We start from the raw sequence: 18,881 nt of genomic DNA on the forward strand, positions 1-18,881 counted from the left end.
AAAGCTATCTTGTTTTATGGTACCTATAGACACCAGTGGGTTAGATATTGTTCTGTGAATCAGTTGAATTAGTTGATATACCTTTTTGTTTTTGCTTGGGATTATTTGCATCTTTGCTGAATCCCCACTTTAACTCTCCTTCTAAGCACTACATGGCCATCACCTTTTTCATTCTGTATTTTAAAGAATCCTTATTGAGGTTGCAGGAACAAACCATCCCGATGTGTATCAAGAAAAGTAAATATGGCAGGCGACCAGCTTGGCTTAACAGTGAAATCCTTGCTCGTCTTAAACACAAAAAAAAAGCTTACAAGAAGTGGAAGACTGGACAAATAACCAGGGAGGAGTATAAAAGTATTGCTCAGGCATGCAGGAGTGAAATTAGGAAGGCCAAATCACACTTGGAGTTGTAGCTAGCCGGAGATGTTAGGAGTAACAAGAAGGGTTTCTTCAGGTATGTTAGCAACAAGAAGAAAGTCAAGGAAAGTGTGGGCCCCTTGCTGAATGAGGGAGGGAACCTAGTGACAGAGGATGTGGAGAAAGCTAGTGTACTCAATGCTTTTTTTGCCTCTGTCTCCACAGACAAGGTCAGCTCCCAGACAGCTGCACTCTGCAGCACGGTATGGGGAGGAGGTGACCAGCTCTCTGTGGAGAAAGAAGTAGTTCGGGACTATTTAGAAAAGCTGGACGAGCACAAGTCCATGGGGCCGGATGCACTGCATCCGAGGGTGCTAAAGGAGTTGGCCGATGAGATTGCAGAGCCATTGGCCATTATCTTTGAAAAATCATGGCGATCGAGGGAGGTCCCGGACGACTGGAAACAAGCTAATGTAGTGCCCATCTTTAAAAAAGGGAAGAAGGAAGATCCAGGGAACTACAGGCCAGTCAGTCTCACCTCAGTCCCTGGAAAAATCATGGAACAGGTCCTCAAGGAATCCATTCTGAACCACTTAAAGGAGGGGAAAGTGATCAGGAACAGTCAGCATGGATTCACCAAGGGCAAGTCATGCCTGACTAACCTAATTGCCTTCTATGATGAGATAACCGGCTCTGTGGATGAGGGGAAAGCAGTGGATGTGCTATTTCTGGACTTTAGCAAAGCTTTTGATACAGTCTCCCACAGTATTCTTGCCAGCAAGTTAAAGAAGTATGGGCTGGATGAATGGACTGTAAGGTGGATAGAAAACTGGCTAGATGGTTGGGCTCAACGGGTAGTGATCAATGGTTCCATGTCTAGTTGGCAGCCGGTATCAAGTGGAGTGCCCCAAGGGTCGGTGCAGGGGCCGGTTTTGTTCAATATCTTCATTAACGATCTGGAGGATGGTGTGGACTGCACCCTTAGCAAGTTTGCAGATGACACTAAACTGGGAGGAGTGGTTGATACGCTGGAGGGTAGGGATAGGATACAGAGGGACCTAGACAAATTAGAGGATTGGGCCAAAAGAAATATGATGAAGTTCAACGAGGACAAGTGCAGAGTCCTGCACTTAGGACGGAAGAATCCCATGCACTGCTACAGACTAGGGACCGAATGGCTGGGCAGGAGTTCTGCAGAAAAGGACCTAGGGGTTACGGTGGACGAAAAGCTGAATATGAGTCAACAGTGTGCCCTTGTTGCCAAGAAGGCTAATGGCATTTTGGGTTGTATAAGTAGGGGCATTTCCAGCAGATCGAGGGACGTGATCATTCCCCTCTATTCAGCACTGGTGAGGCCTCGTTTGGAGTACTGAGTCCAGTCTTGGGCCCCACACTACAAGAAGGATGTGGATAAATTGGAGAGAGTCCAGCGGAGGGCAACAAAAATGATTAGGGGGCTGGAGCACATGACTTATGAGGAGAGGCTGAGGGAACTTGAGATTGTTTAGCCTGCAGAAGAGAAGAATGAGGGGGGATTTGATAACTGCTTTCAACTACCTGAAAGGGGGTTCCAAAGAGGATGGATCTAGACTGTTCTCAGTGGTAGAAGATGACAGAACAAGGAGTAATGGTCTCAAGTTGTAGAGGGGGAGGTTTAGGTTGGACATGAGGAAAAACTTTTTCACTAGTAGGGTGGTGAAGAACTGGAATGGGTTACCTAGGGAGGTAGTGGAATCTCCTTCCTTAGAGGTTTTTAAGGTCAGGCTTGACAAAGCCCTGGCTGGGATGATTTAGTTGGGTTTGGTCCTGCTTTGAGCAGTGGGTTGGACTGGATGACCTCCTGAGGTCCCTTCCAAGCCTGAGATTCTATGATTCATCTGACTGTGGAATATGGTTGCCAACCCTCCAGGATTGTCCTGGAGTCTCCAGGAATTACAGGTTAATCTTTAATTCGAGATTGTCATGTGATGAAACCTCCAGGAATACCTCCAATCAAAATTGGCAACCCTAAGATGGAAAAAACCCCTTGAGTTCAAAGTGCAGCACTTCTAGCTCCAGAGGCAGTGGTTGATCATACAACAATTACTTTTAATTGGGGTATTCATTCAAGTGACTAAATGTTTTATAAAGAAACAGTGCTGTTAAAGTCAGTTGTCTGGTATCCTACAAAGTCCTTGCACAGAACTTTACAACTTTACAAACATGTTTCTGCCCAGGAAACATGCATCATGCATTCTCCTCCCTTCAGCCTTAATCTGGAGTGTGAAGGATCAGCAAAACCACTAAAGAGATATGGCTTACCTTTTTTAGATTTAGAGATTAGTATTTTGTAAAACATTATGTTGTGCTAAGTAGCAAAAGAGCACACACTGTAATACGGTAAAATGTGTCACAAAGGCAGATAAAAGCAACAGTGTCCAGGATTTTCAGCTGCTAGGGAAATTAACAATTGCTTCTCTCAAGACTGGTTTTTGACATGGTGTACATACGAATTTTGGCCTAGAGGCATTAGGAAATGATGTGTGTGTTAGTTAAAGACTGTACATTTTATCCCACTCTTATGTTGCAGCTGCTTAGATTGTGAGCTCTTTGCAGCAGAGGCTGTCATCATGTATGTCTTGTAGGCACTACCTAACACATGGGTGCTACTGAATGCTATACATTTTATTATATCTTTTGTTTGGTGGCGGTTTCCAGAAAAAGTAATTATGGGTGCATTAATAAAGGGCAACTCCTTTACACACAGGAAGGTAAAGATTTTTGAAAAACTATTAAACCAACTACAAGTGGGATATTGGCCCTTCTTGAAGTGCCTGGTGCTTTGAAACTTTGGATTTATATCTACTGCAGGTGTGTTTAACTCAACTATCCAGATTATTTTATTTAGGAAACCAAATAAAACTTCCTTATCACTTAAATCTGTCGGATCACATTTTTCTTCTCATGTCAGTGTATCTTTTTTGTCTTGAGGGTAGAGAGGAGGCTCTTTTCAGTTTTGATGTCTTTTGGGTAACATACTTTTTTAACCTTCTACTCTTGGGTCTAGAATCTTCTAGTTGAAAATTTCAGTAATGGCTCAAGCATGTTCTCTTCTTCTATCCCAACATGTTTAGTGGCTTTGAATACTGCAGATGAAATTTATTATAAATAGTTTCCCAGCAATAAGCTGTTCTTTTATATTCTGTGTCTTTCAGCTTAAAGGTATCTGACTTTTGAAATTAATAAAATATTTGAAAGTTGGGGAGGGAGAAGATAGCAGGTAGAGTAATGAAGAAATCTGTACTTCAAGCCACCCGAAAAAGCTTGATCTTTGACATGTATAAAATTGCTTAACCGTTAACAGGTTTGGCACTGTAATCTTATAAAAAGAAATTACATTACTGGTTGATACATGCTTAACAAATTATTGAAATTTATATTCTGTATACATTTATGTTCTGACGGGGTTCAACAATTTTCTGGTCTCTAGTGAACTCAGTCAGCTATGCTTAATGAAAAAAGGTCTCTCAACAGTAGTCATTATGCAATTGTTCATTGTCTTGTTCTTATTTGTCACTCTTAGATATGAGCACTATAGGAATACATGGCTAACAGCATTGCTGTCTGATGACAACTGCTGCTCTTTTAACAATGTGTTTGCCATGTTGAGCCTAGGCTACCTTCTCACACATCTCCAACCATCACTTCCTTTATAAATATGAAATATTTGTTTTAAAATTCTAGAGTATTCCTATAAAACCACTCAGTCCTTTAGTATCAGGATTTAAACCTGAAATTTCCTTGAATGTGAAAAAGCATTAATTGCTTAGTGGCAGGAATACTGTCAGGCTAAATTCCATTTGCTGTTCTGTGCTAGTTGGGAATTACTTATGGATACTGTATCTGTTTATGGATTTAGCTGGAGAAGCACCTAGGTGCTAGGGTAGAAAGGGTTAATGAGCCAACATTTAATCTTGGGAAACCTAGTCTGGAAACTAGGCTAACTAGGTCACAAGTGGGTCATTTCTTGACCCACTTGCCAGTTTGACTTCCTTGAGGCTGTAATGGGTCATCTAGCTGTATGAGAAAACAATCCCTTCTCTCCACCCTTTTTGTAAATGAGAACATAACATTAAGATTCAGAAACTGAAATTATTGAGCTGTAATTTGTCTACAAAATTTAATTTAGATATGATTTTAGAGTGCAATTTTTATTGCTATTGTTAATTAATGCAACACAGATTATGGAGTCTGAGATTATGCTTAGTTTACTGTGCTGTGTCCTCCCTAGGTTTGGTTAGTCAAGAGATCCTTGCTAGCTAGATTAATGTTGTATTAAGGCTGAAAGAACTGGATTTGTTTAGTTTGGAAAAGAGAAGACAGAGAGGGAACATGATAGCAGTTTTCAGGTATCTAAAAGGGTGACATCAGGAGGAGGGAGAAAACTTGTTCACCTTAGCCTCTAAGGATAGAGCAAGAAGCAATGGGCTTAAACTGCAACGAGGGAGATTTAGGTTGGACATTAAGAAAAAGTTCCTAACTGTCAGGGTGGTTAAACACTGGAATAAATTGCCTAGGGAGGTTGTGGAATCTCCATCTCTGGAGATATTTAAAAGTAGGTTAGATAAATGTCTATCCAGGGTGGTCTAGACAGTAATTGGTCTTGTCATGAGGGCAGGGGACTGGATTTGATGACCTCTCTAGGTCCCTTCCAGTCCTAGAGTCTATGAATCCAGGCAAGCAATGTTCAAATAAAACTCTGGGACTAAACACTGAAATTCTTATATACTATAACAATATAACAATATACTATAACAACTATAGCGCCCGCCATACAGCAATGGAAAGACTAAAATGGCACATTATGTATATTAGGGCTGATGTCGAGGGATGATGAGTGTTAGTTAGAAGACTTTGTGTACACTTAAACCACTACAGTGGCACAGCTGTAGCTGTACTGTAGAGGTTCAGTGTAGACACTAACTACAGGAGCTGGAGGAGTTCTTCTGTTGTAGTTAATCTACCTCCCTGAGAGACAGTAGCTAGCTTGACGGAAGAATTCTTCTGTCAGCCTAGGGCTGTCTACATTGAGACTTGGGTCTGCTTGACTAAGGGCATGTCTACACTTACTGGTAGATCAGCACTGCTGCAGTCAAGTGAAGCAAGTGTTGATTTAGCGGGTCCGGTGAAGACATGCCAAGTTTTGTGTACTCCACCTCCCTGAGAAGCGTAAGGGAAGTCAACAGGAGAGCAACAGGAGAACATGGCACAGTGTAGCCACTGCGGTAAGTGGATCTAACTATGTTGATTTCAGTTACGTTATTTACATAACTGAAGTTGCATAAGTTAGATCGATTTACCGCGGTAGTGTAGACCAGCCCTATGTTACTAAGCAGTGTGGATTTTTCATATCCATGAGTGACGTAGCTGGGTTGACCTAACTTTTTAGTGTAGACCTGGTCTTAGTAATGTACGTAGATGTGTCAAACATGTAATACTTACGGTTTGCTGTTGCTGGAAGTAAGGATATAAGTAAGCAGTAATTGAGTGTATATTGATTTGGAGGGGGTATTGAAAATTTTATCGTAACATTTAACTTTTAGGCTAAAAGTCTCTGAAAGAAATGGACACTCAAAATCATAGCAAATTATGGGTAAGTTTAATGTTTAGTAATGTTTTCTTTTGTCCTTCTTACAGATTTTTTGAAGATCTGGTGCTGATAATAGAACACTGAACACTTGCAAGCTCTCCAAACATAGAAATGTCTGGATCATATGATGATTCTGTTGGAGTAGAGGTTTCTAGTGATAGCTTCTGGGAGGTAACCTGAACACTCTATTATAAGATACCATGTTTGCTTCTGATTCTCATCTCTTCCATAGATGACTATGATTTCTGTGCACATACAGAGTTACAAGCAACTAAAGATGGTAGTCTAAATAAAATGTGTGGTTATTTTGAACTTTAGAAGTAGCCTTCGGGATAGCAGTGACCTTTAATTTTTGGCCCAGTTCTGTCAAGTTAAGTTTATAAACTGAAAGTGCTGACACACAAGATCACAAATGCCATCCATTTTAATAGGATATGGGATTCAGTTTAAATGTTTATACTTTTTCTGCCGTTAGGAAGTCTGTGTAAAATACTTCATTCTGTAGCTAGAGATTGACAAAAGCTAAGGAGTATTCTTAAAAGCTACCTTAACTAGGTCTTCAGCCAGTAAAAAATCTTTGTATTAAAAAGATTTACTGAATATATTGATCTTCATAAAATAGAAATCTTAATGTTTTATAAAATTTTAAAATTAAAGATTAAGAAACAATCTGTTGGAATGAGATTTTTGGAATAATGTAGAAGTAAGCTCAGTGTTCTACAGTGCAAGTACTACTATCGTGACTGGAACTTGTGGGTCTGATCTATGGCAAAGCAAAGACAAATGGGTGACAGAAGATGTTAAAATATTTCCATAAGAACTGGGGTCTTGCACTATCAGATTAATTGGTTTGTGGTGGCCTGGTGGGAGCAGGTCTCCCATCAGGCAGCTGGTGATTTAGATGCTTGATTTACAAAGCAGGCTTGGCAAATTTTGATTTTTGTCTTTTTATAATCTTAATGGATAATATCAATGTTTATTTTTAAGCTTTTCTTATTTGTATTGATTTAAATTTTCACTATGGCAGAAATTATGGAGTTTAAGCATTTTTCCCCATTTTGATTTATTTAAATGTTCACAGTTGCAGGAAATTATGGGTGAGGGGCAGGCAATAATTTAATGACAGTAGACATTGAGATTAAAAATTTAAAGCTTTAACTGTTTAAAACACAAATTAGTAACATCACATGTCAAAAATATACAAAGTAAATATCCTTAACTCAAACTCTTAAGGAGCTCTCAAAGACATTTTTCTTTGTCTATCTGTAAATTTCTATTATTTTTGATGGATATATTTTTTTCATCAGTTTGTGTGTAGAGTGATGTTTACTAACACTGATTAAAAAATCTAATCCTTTTAAGCATATATACAAGCAAGAGTTGTTGCATTTTGATGCTAGTTTCTCATTAATCTTGGATAAGATATTGAGGAAATGCTTAGTTTGACCAGTTAAGGTTTCTATTGGACAACAATCAAACTAGCTGCTGTATAGTTTCTTGGAAGACTTCTGTGATTGAAATGGCCCACTCACTCTTGCAGAGATTCTGGATACCACAACATAAAATCTTGAATGGGCTTTTTGTCTATTTTAGGAAGTTCTAGTCTAGTATTTTCTTCTCAAGGAATGTCTGCTTTGCAATGAAAGTTTGCCAATTGAGTACAATGGATCTTACTCTTATATGCAGCTCCTTTGAGGCAGAAACCAGACTTGTCAATCAAAGCAGGCTGGGACTGGCCACTGCCCTGAAGACCTGACCAGGTAGCACATACTGCCTCCAGCAATTGGAAGGCTTTACCAGACCTGCTCAGAGCAACAAGAAAAAAAACCCCAAAAAGGAATCCTTATTTATTCTTGCAATTCAGCTTATTGGATCTAAGCATTTCTGATCTATTATTCAACCTTGGGGGCTCTGCAGCAAGGTTCCTGGAAACAACCTTCTGATGCTTAGGTAGCTGACTTCAACAACTTTCAGAGTAGCATGTCTGGGTAGATCTCTCAGGCAAGAACACAACAGGAGGAATTGGGAGGCTGGCAGAAAAGGGCACAAAATGCCTACCCAACCAAATCCTGCTTGCCTTGGGTCAGCCATGCCACACCTGCTGAGCTAACTGAACCCAACTCGTGCTGTGTGTGGACTATATCCTGCCTTTTCTAACTCTCCTCCATAAAGCCAACCCTGGAGAAATGAGAGGGAGAGCAGTCCAGACATAAAGGAAAAAGTAGGTGGTAAGGGTCTTCTTGGCCCGTCCCTTATTTCTATTTTCCCTGCCCCTTTAACAAGATGTCACTCCACCCTTATGAAACCTTGCCTTGATTGCTTAGGATTCTGAGACACAATGGCTGCTACATGAAAAGGGTTCCCCTGCCTCTGCCTGGAGCGGGAGCTTAGGGAGCATGTATAATGTTCAAGAAGTCAATTAGGCATCATCTATAGCACATCAATAAGTTTGGCTCTCCCTTCAGATCTTTTTTTATACTATTATCTCAGGTTGCTTATCTCTCTGTACCCTACAAATAAGGGGGAACTTCTTCCAACACTTCAACATTGGCTTTTATCAATGAGAGAGAAGATACCAGATTCTCAACCTCCTCTCTGTTCCTGGCCAAGAGGAAGAATCTTCTGTTTTCATAAGCACTATACGTAAAGAGAGAATAAGCATCATAGCAACTGCTTAAGAAAGCAAACGATAAATCTGGGAGAGTGGAGTATACAGCCAAAGATCTTCAAGTAAAGTCTGGCCTTCAGTAGCCATCCTGTCAATGGATCTATTTGTATCCAGAACCCAGGAAAGAAACTCAAGTCTTATTCTAGAATGCAAGATTAATAGACTGCATGATTGTAGCTACATTCTCCTATGGCCAACGATGAGTGTCTTTCTGTCTTTTACTGCCCACGCTGTTCTCCAGTATGAAAGTGTGCACATGCACGCTCACACAAAAGTGAGTCAGGTGGTCTCACGTTGTTCAGGAGGTCCTGGTTCTCGTGTCCAATTTAGGTAACAACTGCCATTTGGTTATGCCTCCTTTACAAGAAGTATTTGCTCCCAAGGACAAAATTCTGCATCCAAGCCCAGAAAAAACTACATTGACTTACATGATGAGAGGTATCAATTAAAGCAATGTATTTAGATGTGTGTAATACTTTTAGCTTTGAAATAATATCTACAAACAGGGCATCTTCAAGGGCCACATCTGTGTGAATGACAATATTCAGTGATTAGCATGGATGGATTCAGTTAATGCAAGAGCAAAGCAATTCTTAAAATTGTCCTAAAGCCTTGGACTCTAAAATACAAATTGTAACCATTTCCACCTCACTAAAGACAGGAATGTCCTCTCATCCAGATGAGAGATTTCTTAGAGAGCCACACATCTCAAATCCACACCAATGGGAATTTCCTTCCGGGAACTAGATGTTGTATCAAATGCTCTGACTAAGCATTTTAATTCCTTGTCAGAAGTGTCATAGATTTTCTATCTTTAAAGGCTAACATACTAGGTGTAGTCACTTCAGCAAGGAGCATTTTTGGAAGCTAAGGTCTGATTGGGGAAAGACATTATGGCAGTGCTTAATTTGTGCGAGGGCTGAGCCCCGGCATCTGAGGCTTGGCAGTTCATAGTCCCAGGATATCTGGGCTTTCTGCGTCAATTATGAAAGTAAAAAAAAAAATTGCTTGAGCCCTAGCACCCTAATTACTTGAGCCTTGGTACCTCTTTCATTACAAATTAACACTGCATTTCTGCACTTCTCATGAGGCAAAGTTGTTCTAAACCTTTATTTCCCAAACTAACCTGATTATAAGAAATTGTTTTCTTTTCTGCCGACGTGCAGAACACCTTAAAAAGAACTCCATGCACAACTGATGTGTTAGGAGAGTGCTAAAAATTAACACTGAATGCAGCAATTCAGTTCAGGAAATCTCTAGCTGTGGTCTGTAACCCCCATCATAATAAATAAATAAATAAAAGCATACCGTATGGCTTCAGTCATTAGATGACTATGTTATGACATTTCCGAAGCTGTCAACGGTAGAAGTCTCTCCTCTCCCCCGTCTTCCCCCCCCCCCCCCAATATTCATGCTCATTTATTCAGAGCCAGAGTAGCCTCCTATCCGGAAGGATCATATCCAGCATACAGAAGGATACAGGGTGACCATCTGGTAATGTTGTTCATAGCTTCACTAAGTTTTTACAAATTAATTGCATGGGTCCCCTTAGTTTCTGCCGTTGAAGACAGGTATCTGCATACTGTGTTCACCCCTAATTTTATATTTAAAACTGAGTGTGATACATCTATCTCATTCCTTATTTGTTTTCCTTCCCTGTTGATGCACTGCTATTAGATACCCCATTGTAATGGAACAACAGACCTTCCAAGTAAGGAATAGAAAAATGTCTTAATTTACTAAGAATTTCCTTTCGTCTAGCAGGATCCAATCCACAGATCCAATCCATCCAACACAAATTATCATTGAGGGAGATTTAATTTGTCTCACTCTCTATTTTCTTTGAGGGTACACTATATATGTGTATATTCTCCGATAGTTGGCATGGATTTTAGTTGTTCTATAGTAAAAAGCGTTTGCATGAATTCTTGTTTTAGTTAACCGCTGAATTAAACTTTGAAGAACTTCCTTCCAAAGTTACTTCATAGACCTAAGTCTTTTAAAGTTTAATTCAAAGGTTATAAAATAGAACAAAAAATTCATACACGCACTTCCTTCTGCAGATCAACTTCAAATTCCACCCCAGCTATTGGAGAGCATACACATATGTATAGTGCAAAGAAGTAAATTGGAGGAGACTGCGCCAGAGTAAACCTCCCTCAGAACTGCAATTCTTGTGCTTGGTGGATTGGATCTGTGGACTTTCCTGTTTAGAAGAAAGGAAGCTTTTGAGTAAGGTAAGATAATTTTTCCTATATTCAGTATTTTGAAAATCTGTGAAATAAATTATTATACTTTTTTCTTCTTTTGAAAAAGTATAGGTTCACTTCTTTACCAGCATTTCTTGTCTGCTACTACACATGGATTAAAAAGAATACTTGGAACTAAAACAGACTTTTAATGCAAACTCCAGTCTTAAACACATCATTGTTTATAGCTGTTCTCTGGCATTTATACTAAGGCCTTGTACAAAGAAAACAGTTTAATCATGTTTGGAGACCATGTTATAGGCTGGGTTAAGTGTGTGTTGATTATTTTTGCTTCTCATATCAAATTGTAAATTTTTAAATCTTTAAAAAAAAAAAAATGAACCTATCATGTCCTTCTAAAAATCTCTCCTAAAGGTCACAATTTAGCAAGAACTAGCAAGAGTTCTTGTGCTGAAAAGGATCAGGAAATATTTGTTGCTTGCAGTAATCTGGACAGTTACTGTAAGGCATCTACCGGTCTTGTTTGTATGGTAGAACTACTCTTAAATTGTTCCCTTTTAAGCAACATACGCAAATATTACTTTAACACTTGTAATGAGCAGAATTGCTAATAGTTTAGAAAAATGCACTTTCATATTTACCATATTCTAGCTCAGCAATTTAAACAAAATGTACAATTGACTTGCAGCATTTAAAATATACAGATTGCACTAACATTTTTCATTATATTGCACACAGAAAAAGTTACACTTTTGCAGTGTACAATGAATTTCTTCCACTTCCCTCAGCTATTGCTAATGGGTATTCATAGGAATTAGAATCCTACATTGTATGGTTTTGAGCAAGGCTTTATTTTTCAAAATAAGAGGAGAAATTGCAGATTGAATATTTAGGTAACTATTACTTCTGACTTTCTTTTTCAGCCTGATGCAATAAATAAATTAAGCTCCTTGTCCAAGAATGGGGAATCTTCTTGACAGTGGATACTATAAATGCGGACCAAAATCAGGCTACACACCAAAACCTTGCCCAAATGGGAAAATTAGCATCAGCATTCCAAAACACTGCTCAGTTTGTCTGTAATGTGTGCTTGGATTTAAATGCAGAGCCTGAGGGAGAGTTAGAGAATAAAAGGATTTAGTCTTGCAAGATGCTAGGCATTCTAGCTGTAATCCATTGAAGCACTAAACATGCTTAACCTTTAGCATATCATTTCTCCCATTGAAGTCAATAACAGAGCCCCAAAATTGTAGCTAGGATGAACCATAATAGAACTGGTTTAGATTTGCTGAAGGATGTAGTCCACCTTCATGTTTTCTAATCCGTGTAGTAAATGAATCAGAGTTGTGGGTTATTTGGTTCACCTTAAGAATGAACCCCAACTGTAATAATTAAGAAGTTTATAATTTCATTAAGTGAAGAATTGGAAAGAGGCTCATTAATGCCTTAACTTCTTGTTCAGCAGCAAAAATGCACCTTCTATACAACTTAATATATCAAATAGTCCCTAATATTCCATTGATTTTAAATTAAATATTAAAATGATAGCTGTCAACATATGCTATGAAAGACCAACACTCACCCAAAAAATAAATGAGCATCTTTGCACCATGTTTATCTTTGAGTTTACAACTGTTTAGATCAGTGGTTCTCAACCTATTTACCATTGTGGTCCGTATATGCAGCTCTGTGTATTATGTTGGCTGCATCCACACAATATATATACTACCTATCTGGCCCTGAGGATGTCACAAGGGCCGCAGCTGTGTGCTGATTGGGCTGCAAGTGGGTCGTGGGTTGAGAACCACTGGTTTAGATGGTCATATTACATACGAAAGCACTGCATGTTTTTCTGTTTGCATTGTTGGGCATTTAAGACAATGCACAGTTCACCAGAAAAGTGTTTATTTTGGTTACAAATACTGAATCTTTAAAGAGTGAACAGAGTAGGATTTTTTAATGCTGTTTTAAAGATTTTCACATTGTTTCAGAGAGGCTTTACATTTATTGAAATGTAAAAGTGGTATTTCTTAGGGCTTGGCTACACTTGCAGGTGTGCAGCGCTGGGAGTTACAGCTGTCTTCGTACAGCTGTGTAGAGAAAGCGCTGGAGTGTAGCCACACTGACAGCTACCAGCGCTGCAGTGTGGCCACATTTGCAGCACTGTTGGGAGTGGTGCATTATGGGCAGCTATCCCAGCGTTCAAGTGGCTGCAACGTGCTTTTCAAAAGAGGGGGGTGGGGTGGAGTGTGACAGGGAGCGTGGGGGAGACAGAAAGAGTGGATTTTTGGAACTGACACTGTGTGAGCTCCCTGCCTTGCAAGTTCTAAGGACTGGAAGATACAGAGCACCAACCTTCAATCATTTTAAAAGTTTGGACCCCTTCTTCCACCCCTCTCTTATTCACTAAATGCAAATAGCCTTCAAACCAGATAAGCAGCTGCTCCAAAACAGACTCCCCTCTCTCCCCCCTGCCGTGGTGCTTCTCTCCTCAAGCAAACACTAGCTGTGAACATTCCAAAAGAATCCCCCTGCCTGCCTCTGCTGGGGCAAACAGTAGCTGTGTTTGTTTTTTAGATAAGCAGCTCCGGGAGCCCGGAGTTCACAACAAAACAGCAGAGTGGCTGAACAGGCATTCTGGGATACCTCCGAATACCTCTGAGGCCAATTACAGCGCTTTTGGTGGCCACACTTGCGGAGCAGCACTGCATCACCAGCGCTGCAATCCTTATACCCGAGGCAGAGCAGGAGTACAGCCAGCGCTGCAGCCAGGGAGATGCAGTGCTGTATGTGCCTTGCAAGTGTGGACGGTGACTAAGTTGCAGCGCTGTAAACCCACCACCAGCGCTGCAATTCTCCAGTGTAGCCAAGCCCTTAGACTTGGCTTCTTTAAAAAAACAAAACAAAAAAACTGCCATGCAGACTGTATACTTGATCAGACTCTAGAGGTGGCATTTGGTTTTTATATAAAAATAGCAACGTTTATAGTTGGTTTCATAATTCCAAAGGCAGTTGGCTAATCACAGAAAACATGGAATGTATAGCTGCAATGCTCTAGTAGATACATCCAAGACTTCATATACATGCAGGGCCATCCTAGACCAAATGGCATCTCAAGCAGATAACATCTTTGGCACCCCTTCCTCCCCCCTCCATTTAAGTTTCTGAATACTTTATTTTTATTGCATTTGTATCTCATTTCATGACTTTGCATGATTTGCATGCATGATTTATCCCTGTCATATAAGGCAATACATTTGCACGCTAGGATTTGTAAATCTGTATTTATTCATGCCATATATAACAGTTGTTCAGTAGGTGACAGCCTTAGAATGTTAACCCCAGTTCTTTAGTTTAAAAGGTTGCTTTTCTTGCCTTTGCCATCATGATCTGAAGCACAGCATCAGAGAGATCCAAAGACTGGCCAATGGCATTTTCAAGCAATAAAATAGCAAGCAATGTCAGGCTTTCGCCGGCCATTCTCGATCGAAGGTACGTTTTAATGAGTCTGAGTTTCGAAACGCTGTGCTCACCACTCGCAACTGTGACCAGCAGAATCCGTAAAGCTATCTGCACATTAGGAAATGTATCCTTCATCTGTGCATCATTAATGAATTGGAGAGCTTAGAGTGAAGGATGTTTCCCGTGTGACAAATTGTGATGGATGTCCAATTCAACATGGAGGTCAACAGTGACGTCTGAACATTCCCCTGTGTCGATGTCCAGTGAAAGTCTGTACAATTGTTCAAGAGTATTTTCCTGTCCGCCAGCAGCTTATTAGGATCTTATTTAAAAAAAAACAAATACCCAATCTTTTTGTGTGCTTCATTTGTCCAAACCTTTCTTCAGTGGACACTCGAGCAGAGTCAACGAGTGAGCAAAAAAACTCCCTCTTGAATTATTCTTCCGAGCTTCCCATCATCTCATCTTTGCCCTCGTAACCAAACGGTCTTTTTTCCAATGGATGAGTTTCCTTGAAGACAGGCTCAACCATTTCTTTGGCAGCAGTGATGGCATCTTCAAATCCATTGTCTCTGTAGACCATAATGAAGACAGAAAATATATTGCCTCTATATAAATCCATGGTACGCCCATACCTTGAATACTGTGTGCAGATGGTTTCCCCATCTCAAAAAGGATATATTGGATTTGGAAAAGGTTCAGAAAAGGGCAACAAAAATTATTAGGGGTATAGAACGGCTTCCATATGAGGAGAGATTAATAAGACTGGGACTTTACAGCTTGGAAAAGAGGCGACTGAGGGATATGATAGAGGTCTATAAAATCATGAATGGTATAGAGAAAGTAAATAAGGAAGTGTTATTTACTCCTTCTCATAATATAAGAACAAGGGGCCATCAGCGCACAGTCAACTTGTGGAACTCCTTACCTGAGGAGGTTGTGAAGGCTAGGACTATAACAATGTTTAAAAGGATAAATTCCTGGATAAATTCATGGTGGCTAAGTCCATAAATGGCTATTAGCTAGGATGGGTAAGAATGGTGTCCCTAGCCTCTGTTCGTCAGAGGATGGAGATGGATGGCAGGAGCGAGATCACTTGATCATTGCCTGTTAGGTTCACTCCCTCTGGGACACCTGGCATTGGCTACTGTCGGTAGACAGATACTGGGCTAGATGGACCTTTGGTCTGACCCGGTACGGCCGTTCTTATGTTCTTAAATGAAATTAATAAGCAGCAGGTTTAAAACAAACACAAGAAAGTATTTTTTCACGCAGCGCACTGTCAGCCTCTGTAACTCCTTGCCAGAGGGTATTGTGAAGGCCAATACTATAATAGGGTTCAAAAGAGAGCTAGATAGATTCATGGAAGATAAGTCCATCAATGGCTATTAACCAGGATGGGCAGGAATGGTGGCCCTAGCCTCTGTTTGCCAGAAGCTGGGATTGGGTGACAGGGCATGGATCATTTGATGATAGCCTGTCTGTTCATTTCCTTTGGGGCACCTGCCATTGGCCACTGTCAGAGGACAGGGTTCTAGGGTTGATGGACCTTTGGTCTGAGCCAGTATGGCCATTCTTATGTTATGAAATCAAGGCAGCTTCTCATCAAAGTAGTAGAGGCCATAATGTCCATCACATGAGTTTGTATTTCCTTGCTTACCATGTTTACTTAGAACAGGATATCATGCCAAACCACAACTGAGACTAGAAATTTGAAGTCGGGGATCTGGTTTGTCAGGCATTGAGCCTGGTGTCAGATTCCTGCCTCAACTTTATTTGATTGCACCAGTTCCATCAGGGCATCATAAACCTTAGTCACTTGGTACCTCACTGGCCTTATGCTGTCAATACGGCTCTCCAGCAAGTGTCATTTAGCAGCTTTTAGAGTCAGATTTATAACATTGCTGGTAAGGATCTTCTACCTGATAGTTGGTGCTCAAAACAGGGTGTATATCCTTTTGAAGTACTCTGAAGAGAGAAACTGAATTTAAAAAAGATGCTGCTGCATCTGACACAACCATGTTGAGGGAATGGTGGCCCCAAGGCATGAAGAAAGCTCTCGGGTTCAGTGCAAGGGTCCTTGCCTGGACACCACTGATTCTTCCCATTATGTTCATGCCATTTTCATAGCTTGCCTGTGGCAGTCCTAAAGCTTTATTTTAGACTCATTCAGAACTTTCATAAACAGTTCTGTTAGGCCTTGTCCAGTAGAGTCATCCACAGACCAGAAAGAAAGTGTTCCTTTACTTGGATACAACCATCCTACATAATGTAGATGACGCCAGAACAGTCACCTGCATGAATGCAGCCTGCTGCTGGCTATTCTGGTGCCACAGCGGCCTCCGGTGGGCAAAAGGCAGAACTGCAGTACTTGGGTGCAGTGTATTTTCTGCAGGGGTGGGGGAAGAATTCTGTGTGTTTGCAGTGCTGTAGAATTCCCCGAGGAGTAATTTGAAGTTCATCACAGCACCCTGCCTGCAGAGCCAGGTTAGGACAGAGAGTGGGGCACACGGGGCTGCTGTGGGGGGACAGGTATCAAAGTCTGGAGTTCAGAATGGCTAGTAGGGGGGACAGACTAGGGCGTGGGCTCAGAAGCTAGTGGGGTAACATCATTGAACCAGGGGCTGAATGGGAGTGGGGGCTGCAGGGCACGGGGGGGGATGGGAGGGGAGGAGGCAGCAGAGAGACATGGGTGGTGTAGGGACAGGGGCAGATGTGCCTGACTGAATAGGAGAGGCTTGGGGAAGATCCCCAATTCCCTAACAATCCCTCCCCCCCGCCCTCCCAAAAAAAAAAACAAACCCTGTTCCATACTTCTCCCACCCACATCCAACAATCCTCCAGGTTCACTCCAGGCTCCTTCCCTCTTCCTCAGCTTCTCCATTGCCCCTGACTTCCCCAAGCCTTTTGCACTGCTTCTGACAGGTGCGGGAAGAACGTTTCTGTATTGTAGTTTAAATTAATCCCTCAACGTTCTGTATTAATATGTTTAGTAAGGAATCTATTTGTCAAAAAAAAATACCAGAATATTTTTTTGGTATGTATTATTACAGGCATATTTGCTTACAGGTATTTTGAAATAAATTACCAAAATAAATGAAGCTGGTGTGATTATATTGTGTTGTTTTGACAAATATATGCAGAATTTTTATTTTTTTGGCGCAGAATTCCCCCAGGAGTAATATTTGAAAAAAGTGCATAGTGTCACATAACAATGGTAAAGAATCAGTCACTTTCTCTTAACACTGAGAGAGGAATTTTGTTAGAATAAGGAAATCAATATCCCTAAAGCTATGCTCTCTATTGCTCTGTAGATCTTCTGCCTAGATTCTTCCCCAATACCTCCTTGCCTTGCATCTTGCTATAGTTTTAAGAGAACCTAATCTATTTTATGAATATTCATTTATGCACAATCTACTTGCTATTTGAAGCACCTGCTTTTTATTTTAAACTATGTTTTAGTGATTAGCTATAGTCTCGCTAGAATTTGTCACTGAAAAATTAAGCCATACAGCAATTAATACCAAAATGGTGGCACTATGTGCCATCTGGATTCAAAGCTTTTGCTTTTCAGCATTTGGAGGAAATATGTTTCTGTGGAAAAGCTTTATAAAATAGTAACACAAGAATTCTTCACTGAGATTTCAGGAGCGAATGAGTATTTAGCAAGGTGTCTGCTGTGAATAGTTTTGATTCATATTCTATCTGATGTATTGAATTGTGCAAGTCCTCTTAGATGTTTTTCCTCTAGAGGAACTGAAAATAACATAGGAACAGTCATATGGGTAAGACCAATGGTCCGTGTAACCCAGTAGACTGTCTTGTGACAGTGGCCAGGGCTAGATGTTTCAGAGGGAATTAACAGAGCAATTTTGAGTGATCCATCCCCTGTTGTCCAATTCCAGATTCTGGCAGTTGGAGGTTTAGGGATACCTGAAGCTTGGGATTGCATACCTGACCAACTTGTCTAACAGCCATTGATAGACCTATCCTCTCTGAACTTACCTAATACTTTTTTTGAACTCCGTTATACTTTCGGGCTCCACAACTTCACATGTCAATGAATTCCACTGGTTGACTGTGTGCCTGCTACCTATTAATTTCATTGGTTGACCCCTAGTTTCTGTAGAGAGGCTTTTTAACACTTCCCTGTTTACTTTCTTCCTACCATTCATGATTTTATAGACCTCTATCCTATCCCCTTTAGTTGTCTCTTTTTTAAGATGTAAAGTCCCAGTAATTTTAATCTCTCCTCATATGGAAGCTGTTCCATACCCATAATCATTTTTGTTGCCTTTCTCTGTAGCTTTTATAATTCTAATATATCTTTTTTTGAGATGGGGCGACCAGAACTGCACACAGTATTCAAGGTGTGGGTGTACCATGGATTTATATAGCGGCATTATGATATTTACTGTCTTACTATCCATCCTTTCCCAAGGATTCCCAATGTTGGCTTTTTTTGAATGCTATTGCACATTGAGCGGATGTTTTCAGAGAATTATCTGGAATGACTCCAAGATTTTTCATGAGTGATACCAGCTAATTTAGATCC

General features: G+C 40.4%; 1 protein-coding gene across 6 annotated transcripts in view; it reads left to right on the top strand.

Moving 5' to 3' along the window:
- PACSIN2 (protein kinase C and casein kinase substrate in neurons 2) overlaps nt 1–18,881 on the top strand; it is a 127,584-nt gene that overhangs the window by 60,367 nt on the left and 48,336 nt on the right. For 5 of the 6 annotated variants that reach the window (XM_039542183.1, XM_039542201.1, XM_039542195.1 and 2 more), the window contains exon 2: nt 6,034–6,157. In XM_039542183.1, coding sequence (XP_039398117.1) covers nt 6,098–6,157 — 60 coding nt within the window. In that variant the 5' untranslated portion in view covers nt 6,034–6,097. Of the gene's footprint in view, nt 1–6,030; nt 6,158–10,717; nt 10,892–18,881 lie in introns of those variants that run through there. The other variant, XM_039542212.1, reaches the window with a different exon arrangement.

The sequence above is a fragment of the Mauremys reevesii genome, linkage group 1, assembly GCF_016161935.1.
Source record: "Mauremys reevesii isolate NIE-2019 linkage group 1, ASM1616193v1, whole genome shotgun sequence".
Classification (NCBI taxonomy): domain Eukaryota; kingdom Metazoa; phylum Chordata; order Testudines; family Geoemydidae; genus Mauremys; species Mauremys reevesii.